The sequence below is a fragment of the Fukomys damarensis genome, unplaced genomic scaffold (assembly GCF_012274545.1).
Source record: "Fukomys damarensis isolate Sample0158 unplaced genomic scaffold, DMR_v1.0_HiC HiC_scaffold_23, whole genome shotgun sequence".
Classification (NCBI taxonomy): domain Eukaryota; kingdom Metazoa; phylum Chordata; class Mammalia; order Rodentia; family Bathyergidae; genus Fukomys; species Fukomys damarensis.
Genome location: NW_022900935.1, coordinates 31,509,420 through 31,517,849, shown reverse-complemented (window position 1 = coordinate 31,517,849; position 8,430 = coordinate 31,509,420). Strand labels below are relative to the sequence as shown.

General features: G+C 52.8%; 1 protein-coding gene across 1 annotated transcript in view; it reads left to right on the top strand.

Annotated features, from left to right (window-relative positions):
* Positions 1–8,430, top strand: part of Lrp8 (LDL receptor related protein 8) — a 71,208-nt gene that overhangs the window by 40,260 nt on the left and 22,518 nt on the right. Inside the window, exons 5-9 of the mRNA XM_010610420.2 lie at positions 788–910; positions 1,545–1,667; positions 3,544–3,582; positions 4,819–4,938; positions 5,011–5,136. Of these exons, the coding sequence (XP_010608722.1) occupies positions 788–910; positions 1,545–1,667; positions 3,544–3,582; positions 4,819–4,938; positions 5,011–5,136 (531 nt within the window). The remainder of the gene's footprint in view (positions 1–787; positions 911–1,544; positions 1,668–3,543; positions 3,583–4,818; positions 4,939–5,010; positions 5,137–8,430) is intronic.

Sequence of the window (8,430 nt, the reverse complement as noted above, 5' to 3'; positions counted from 1 at the left end):
TGCACCCCCAGCACCCAGTTCACCTGCCGCAGCGGCGAGTGCATACACCTGGGCTGGCGCTGCGACGGCGACCGTGACTGCAAGGACAAGTCGGACGAGGCCGACTGCCGTAAGCCCCCTCCACGCCGCCCACTCCCCAGCAGGGCCTGCGGATCCGGCCATGCACCGGCCAGGCACAGACTTGCCGTCTGCCTTCTCCAGAGGGCACTGACCCGTTTTACCAGGGAGCAGACAGGGTAGGAGAATGAAGTGACTGCTGGAAATCATGCGGCTGCTAAGCAGCGGGGCTCAGCTCTGTCCCTAGAAGCCAGGCACACGCTTCCTGCCCTGGTGCCCTCCCTGCATGTCTGATGCGCTGTACTCCCCAGGCCCCCTGCACCTGAGCTCCTGGAGGATAGGAGTGCTCAGTCCTCACTGGGCTCCTACACCCACCCAGCACAGCACCTAGCTCAGGAGGGGTTGACGAAGCGGACCAAGTCAGCAGTCGTGAGCCGTAAGACTCAACAGAAGGCTGTGCATCTGTTCTGGGGAGGAGCAGCAGACAGGAAAACAGGGGCCTGAGTTTTAGTCCTGGCTCTGCTTGCCCATGTGCTATGTGACCCTGGACGAGCTCTTCCCCCTCTCTGAGCTTCAGTCTTCCCATCTGTACACTGGAGGTGCCTTGGCCAGGGGTCCTCTGAGGGCTCCTAAGCTCGGCCGCTGGTTCTGTTCTTCTCAGGGGTGGATGTGGCACGGGGCTGTCCTGGCGCTGCACTGACTCTGACCCTGTCCTGCCTTCTCCCATCAGTGCTGGGGGCCTGCCGTGGAGACGAGTTCCAGTGTGGCGATGGGACTTGTGTCCTTGTGATCAAACGCTGCAACCAGGAACAAGACTGTCCGGACGGAAGCGATGAAGCCGGCTGCCTGCAGGGTATGTGTGGTCAGGGCAGAGGCAGTGTCCCCTGGGGAGAGCCCTATGCTCTCAGCCAGGTCGCGGAGAGCACAGAGTTGGCAGAGGCCACCCCTTGGTCAGATGTTATTCCTACCCAGATCATCCCTTGCCCCTGTAGCACCCGGGTCCCCTCACTGGAGTCCTGGTGACACGAGAAATGAATCATTCAGGACTTCATCTTCGGGGATGTGAAAGGGCACTGCAGGAAGCCGTGTTCCTCCCGCGTGTCCGTGTCCAAGCTGCCCTCACTAGTTCTGACCTGAGCAGAGCTTTGGTCACCACCTGCCCCCTGTGGGAACAGAGACGCTGGCCCACTAGTTATGTGGGCGGTGTGGCAACCTTTCCTGTCCAGACCGTGGACAGAGGTGTTTCCCGGGAGGTGTCAGCTCAGCCCCGACATCTCTGCAGTCCCTCCCAGCGCCCCAGGCCTCACAGGTCCAATGCAGACACCATGGCTCTGCCCAGTTAGATGACATACAGGACTCTGGTCCTCCCTGGGACCCTGTAGGACTTGGAACTCTGCTTGTCTGTCTTGGGCCCAGGCCCGGCCCAGCTCTGTGCCTCTTGCCCTGGGTCTTACAGACACTGTCCGCTCTTTTGTCTGGCCCGACAGAGTCCACTTGTGAGGGTCCCCGCAGATTTCAGTGTAAGAGTGGCGAGTGCGTGGACGGCGGGAAAGTGTGTGATGCTCAAAAGGACTGCCAGGACTGGTCGGATGAGCTTCTGAAAGAGTGTGGTACGGTACTGTCTACACCCAGAGGCTGGACTAACCCTCCTGCCAAGCCCTCACATGTCCCTCTCAGACACCCTGCTCTCTCTCTGCCCTGTGGTTCTTTGCCCCTGGGCCTCTTGTTCTGTATTCTGTGAAGCTCTAAGGCCTTTCCTTTTCAGCCCAGATGCTCAAAAGTTATGCTGCTTCTTACAAACTTGGCCTCCCCTCCTCATTCCTTCCACATTCAGACCTCAGAGAGCGTGTTCTCTGCAGCTTTCTCTGTTCCTCCCTGCTCTGCTCTGCTGATCTAGTTGGGGCCCTGGATTCTGAGCCCTTCTACCCGCTGCAGGAGACACAGGAAGGGAGAGGTGGGGAATAGCAGTCAGGAGGCTGACTGACACATCCCAGAGCTGCTCTCAGGCCAGGCCTGGGTGGGAAGAGGGCAGTCCCGGCAGCATGAGGTGGCACCGCCAGAAGCCCTGGGCGTCTGGGACTTGCTGGGAAGCCCCGACTTGCAGGCTGGATGAGTGAGAAATGGAATGAGGCAGCTGTTCTGATGGGTTCCAGGATCCAGAGAGCAGTCTGTCTGTGTGACAGTTGGGGTGGGCATCCCAGAGGACACACTGGGAACCCAGCGTGGAGCTAGGAAGGTTCATGAGTCATTTCTCCGAGGATCCCAGGGAGGACAGAGGTCAATCTTCCCTCTCTGACCTCCTGGTGGACACTTCCCCAGTACCGCCCCCTCCTGGGCACCTAGAGGAACTGCATGCTCCGCAGCTCCCCAGGGATACCACATTACCTCCCTTTTTGAAGATTTAAAAAACCAAAAGACCCAGACCTCAAACTGACAGTGAAAGAAGGAGTAGCTAAGGGAAGTTCAGCCTTGAAAGTCCAGCTGAGAGAAGGCCCAGGAGGAACCTGTAGAAAGAGGGGCTGTGAAGTAGGAACAACGGAGTCTCCCCTCGCACCCAGACTGCCGTCGGCCAGGGACCACTAACCTGCTAAACTCTCTCTTCTCTCATATTTCGCATGACATACCCAAGAGAAGATGTGTGCATGTGTCTGTGTCTGAGGCTTTTCCGTCTGGGTGTCAGTGAGAGGTCAGTGTCTGTCCGTGTCTCCCTTGAGGAAGCAGAGGAGCTGCATTCGAGTATCTCTGGGTGTGTTCCCACATCTGTGTGCGTGTTGAAGGTGCCCGTGGTCCCGTCTGTGACTGCACATAAGCCGGCACGTGTGTGCATGCAGGTGTCTGCATGTAAGTGTGTGCATGGGCTGGCGAAAGGGACACCTCTGGTTCCTTCCATGGAAGGCAGCCTCAGATGCTCCTCGGGCCTCTCTGGGCCACTCTACCCGTTTCCTTCCTCTCCCGGTTCCCCAGAAGAATCGCCTCCAGACGGAACAGAATTAGGGAGAACCAGAGACTTCTCTTGAGGTCTTCTAGGAAAGGTGGGCAGGACAGACAGTGTGGACCCAATGCCCTTTCTCTTCCTTGACCTATCTCAGTCCCAGAGGAGTCTGTATCTTCTTTCATCAGAAACCAGAGTCGTGTTGAGCTCTCCCCTTTCCCCTTTCAAAGCCAGCCTGTAGCCATCAAGTGCTCAGTAAATGGAATTGTGGAGTTGCTGCTGCCCGCAGAAGGAGAGGAAGGAAGCGAGCGGATGCATGAATGACGTAGTGAGCGAATGGGAGGACACCTGAGTGAGTGGCACTCAGAATAATGTGGCACAGGAGAGGTCAGGGAGGGTTTGGGGTGACGGAGGGAGTCCTGAAGGCGGTTTCCCTAGAGGCTTCTGTGAAGGCTCAGCGCACTGGCAAGAATCTGGGGCTTCCCTGGGCTGGACCAGGTTAAGCCATACCTGAACCCCTGAATCATGGGGTTGCTGTGGTCTTGTTCTTTCAGTTGCACCAACATTCCGGGGAAACAGGAGGCGGCCCAGGGGTAAAGGGGACATTTACTAAGCATGGCTTAGGCTGGAGGTGGGGCACCCCCAGCTGTGCATGGCCTCCGGTGGGCAGCTCAGACCAGCTGCGTGCATGCCTGTGGCTGGCTCAGCTCAGCTCTGCTTGGCTTGGCTGGAGTGGCTGTGCATGAGGCTGGTGGGCAGGGGGTGGTGCAGCACCTTCCCTTGGCTTGTGAAGTTAACCTTCTATGATTTTAAAGCTCAGGAGATGCCATGAGAACTTGGTGAGCCTTGGTCCTGGACCCCCTGGCCTCCCTCCCTTAGAATCCTCCAGGAGGTGGTAAAGGAGTGGAGGATGGGATGGGGGAAACAGACCCCAATGACCTCCTGACATCCCTACATCCCTTGCAGCATTGGGTAATTCTGGGATCAGGCCTGTGATAAAGTGGAGAAACAGGGAAAGGTGCTAAGAGGAAAGGAGATGAAAAAAATCCATTGTTTCTGTTCCATGGGAGGAAAGAACTGGCTTGGCAGCCGGTGTGTAGAAAAAGGCCTGGCCTGGTAGTCTTGGATACATAAGCATAGTGAGGCTATCTTATGTTATTTAGACTCTCTCTGGCTGGCCGGCTAGCTCTGGGCCCTGCCCAGAGAGGGACATGGACAGGTGAAGAATGTCCAGAGAAAGGGATCAGTCGCAAGGAGCTAGAAATCAGCACCTTCAGGAAGTTCTGAAGGAGCCCCTACACCCTGACCAACGCCGTACAGCCGAGCTGGGAGGGAAAGCAAAGCTACAGGAGGCAGCTCCTAGAAGGAAGAGCTCCTTAAGGGCCAGTGCTGGTCCAAGTGGAATCTGCTGCAGGAGGAGTGCAGGCTCTCTGAGCCAGTGTTTCGGAGGTGTTCTTGGAGCCAAGGACTAGATGTGACATGTGGAAGCTCCTCCAAAAGCTCAGGGGTCATGAGGAAGGAGGGCAGAAAGAAATGTGGATGCAGAAGGAAAGACCTTAGTCCAAGGGAAGGGCTAGCTGCCTCCAGCTTGGTGGTGGACAGAGCCCTAACCTGGGAGGACAAGAACCTGAGCTCTGGCTCTCCCATCCTTGCCTGCGTCTGGCTTTGAGTGAAGACCGAGGGTGAGGCTCAGTGAGGACTGGAATCCTCCTGGCCTGTGGGGGTTCTGCTGCCCCAAGGCTCTGATTCCACTCTGGGCCCTGCCTCTGCTTTGCCCTGCCCCACCCTTCTGGGCTCCTAGACCCTCAGGAGCCTGCATCCCTCCCCAGGACTGAATGAGTGTCTGCACAACAATGGCGGCTGCTCCCACATCTGCACTGACCTCAGGAAGGGCTTTGAGTGCTCGTGCCCGGCAGGCCTCCGTCTTCTGGACCAGAAGACCTGTGTCGGTGAGACTCTCCCTATCTGCCCACGCAGACACAGATCCTCCTTCTGGTTCTGATCTCTGATCCTCCCCACAGACATAGACGAGTGTGAGGACCCAGATGCCTGCAGCCAGATCTGTGTGAATTACAAGGGTTACTTCAAGTGCGAGTGCCACCCTGGCTACGAGATGGACTCACTGACCAAGAGCTGCAAGGCTGTGGGTACGGATACCCCAGGGTAGGGGCATTTCTCTGAGAAGGTACAGGAAGCTGCGTGTTCCCGCCTGTGTGAGGAGTGGTTGTGAAGGTGTGCATACGCACACAGAAAGCAGACAGCACGCGTAGTGCTCAGACTCTAAATACAGTCACCCCATGCTAACACCCACCAGACACGGCACAGAGCCACCTAACGCACAGCCCATGGAGGTTATGCCCATCGGAGCCGTTCCCACATGCAGACCTACACATTGATCCATTGAGCCAGCAGGATTAATTCATCTTGTGCAGCTCTTTACTCTGAATAGCTAACATTGTTATAGACCCTAGGGATTAAACAGTAAAGCAAAACCGATACAAATCCCTGTCTACCCTCATGGACTTACATTCTTTTCTTTCTTTCTTTTTTTTTTTTTAATTAGGATATGTTTGCATTACAAAATGATTATATGCATTGTTGGGAGCTGGTACATGTATGTAACCCATTTTTTTTTTTTTTGCCAGCATCAGATTTAAATCTCTGTCAAGTTAATTGTCATAAATATAGATTACCAGTCAGACTAACAGATCAAAGTGATGATAAGGGCTAAGGAGAATATAAAGTAGGAATAGGAAAGTCCAAGAGGGCAGTGGTTTACAGTTTTAAATAGAATGGTGAGAGAAGCCCCCACTAAAATGCTGCTCCTGCAGATAACTGAGTATCTTTTCAGTTCTCTGCAAGAACAGCATTTCAGGCTGAAGGAACGGAAAGTGCAAAATCTCTAAGGAAGGAACATGCTCTGGAGTGTTCAGGAAGAGCGTGGAAGCCATTGCAGTTGGGGCAATGAGTTTGGGAAGAGATGAAGTCAGAGAGGTGGCTTGGTGCCAATCTCATAAATCCTTCTAGAGCATTGAAAGGGCTGACTTGACTTATCACTGTGAGGGAGAAATGTGGAGTGCCATTTGGGTTTTGTCTGGCTATAGTGTTGAGAGTAGGCAGCAGAGTGCAAGGAAGGAAATGGGAAAACACTTAGGAGCTGTCTTAGTTACTTTTCTCATTGCTGAGACAAAATAACCAACACTCAGAGTTGGAAAGGTTTATTATAGCTCATGGTTTATAGAAATTTCAGTCCATGCTTAGCTAACTTCAAGGTAGGGTGGTGTGGCAGAGAGGCATGCAGAGGAGAAACAGTTCATGGCAGGCAGAAGGCAGTAAAACAGCAAGCAACAACAGCAGCCCTCTTTCTGTCCCTTACATCCTATCCAGGCTGTCCACCCTTAGGGCAGGTAGCACTCACTCCCAGGGTGGGGCAACCTTAATCCTAGCATTGCACCATGAATTAATCCCAGTATTACACCTTTAATCCTAGCATCACACACTCTAAATCTAGCCACCTCCAAAAGCCCCGCCTATGACTACATAAGACTATGGAGACATCTAGATAAGAGCTACAATAGAAGGTTATTTTAGTAATGCAAAAAAGAGATATGGCTTGCACCACGGTAACTGCAGTGCGAATACTGAGACATGGACAGATTGTGGGTATATGTTGAAGGCCAGTCAGTAGGATTTTCTACAAATTAAATGTGGCGGGGAGAATAAAGGAGTAAGATTTTTGGCTTTGGCAACTGAAAAAGTTGGATTGCTACTTCTATACTGGGAAAGATGGTGACAGAAGCCATTTAGAAGCCATGGTTAGACTGTTTGGGACATGTTGCATATAAGAAACTATTTAGGTGTCCAAGTGGAGGTATTGAGTAGTCATTCAGTTGAATATATGAGTCTCGAGCTCCTATACATTAATACAATAAATACAAAAGACTTAGATTATAACAACATAAAAGCCATAGGGCTTTATCTGTAGTCCATAAACCCAAAAAATATTTCACCCATATCACATACCATAAAATATATATTCACCTGTTGCCTGTTTTTATCCCCACATAGGACATGTGTAACATGCAACACATATTTAGGCAGTGGAGATAACTGTCCATGTATACATAAAAAGCCATACATATGAGTATTTAGAGTGCACTTCACAAAAACTCAAGTCACAAACACATAGGATCCCTGTTACTGTCACAGCTAACATTAACAATCACTGCCTGGGCCGGGGATTTAGCTCAGTGGTGCCGCTGACTACCTTGCAAGCATGTGGTCCTGAGTTTGATCCCCGGTACCAAAAACAAAAATCACCTCCAGATGCCCCTCTCCCCAGCACCGAACTTCAGAAAGGTGAAGTGTTGTTGCTGTCATTTGGAGTGAGGAGAATCACAGTAGAGCTAGACCTGTGACCGGCTTTCCTCCTTGCCCCTTCTTGCGTTTTAAGCCGTTTTCTGGGCTCTGTTTTTGTGCCCCAGCCTCCCTCTCACTTCCGCCTTGAGACAGTCCATTACCATGCTTCCCCAGCCCCTACCTGGCCAGCCCTTGCCCCGGGCACACATCAGCCTGGCACAGATGTGTAGACAGGGACCGGGTGGCCAGCACAAATGTCAACTGGAAATCATGGGCGGGAGACGTCACAGGCAGCTCCAGGGACAGGTGCTGCTAGGAGCTACCACTCAGCTGCCTGAGAGTGGCCCAGTACATCTCAGAAACAGCCCAGGGCAGCTAGCACTCAGCCTGTGGGACAGTGACCTTCCAGGGAATCGCTAGAAATGTCTAGGTCACTGCAGATCTTCCTAAAAATCTAACAAGTCTAAAAATGGGTTTTGTACATACACGGGCAGTTATGTTATGTCTACTGCAAGTACATCATCTGTGTCAGATATAGCACATGTCCCACCTTTGCCATCGGCTCAGCCTAAAGAAATTTCACCCAGCTCCCAGGCCCTTCATTATCCAGCCTTGGATTTCTGCAGCTCCATCTCTTGTTATGGCTGTAGAAAAACTCACAGCTGCCTGCCTGAGGGTCTGCTCTCTGTCCTGCATACACAGCCATCTTTCTGAGGCATTTCCTTGCTCAGGGAGTCCCTATTTGAACAGGGCCCCATGGGAGATGATGATAGTTGCTGGGAAGAAATGCATTCTGAGTGAAGCGGAGGACTTGAGCAGAGGCCCAAGGCAGCGCAGCCCTGCCCTGCGCTGGCAGGGTAATGACAGGTGTCAGTAGCTGGAAGGGAGGTATGTTAGAGAGGTGGGTTATAAGGCTGAACGGGGAACATGGGGTTGTACTGCAGAAGGCCTCAGTGTAGGCCTAAGAGGGAAATGGGGGGTCATTACAGAAGTGGGAGATTTTGTAGTTAATGAAAAGAAAGTAACTTTTGTCCTGCATGGTGCTTTGTATCCTACACTCCTTTGTACTCACTTCATCTACT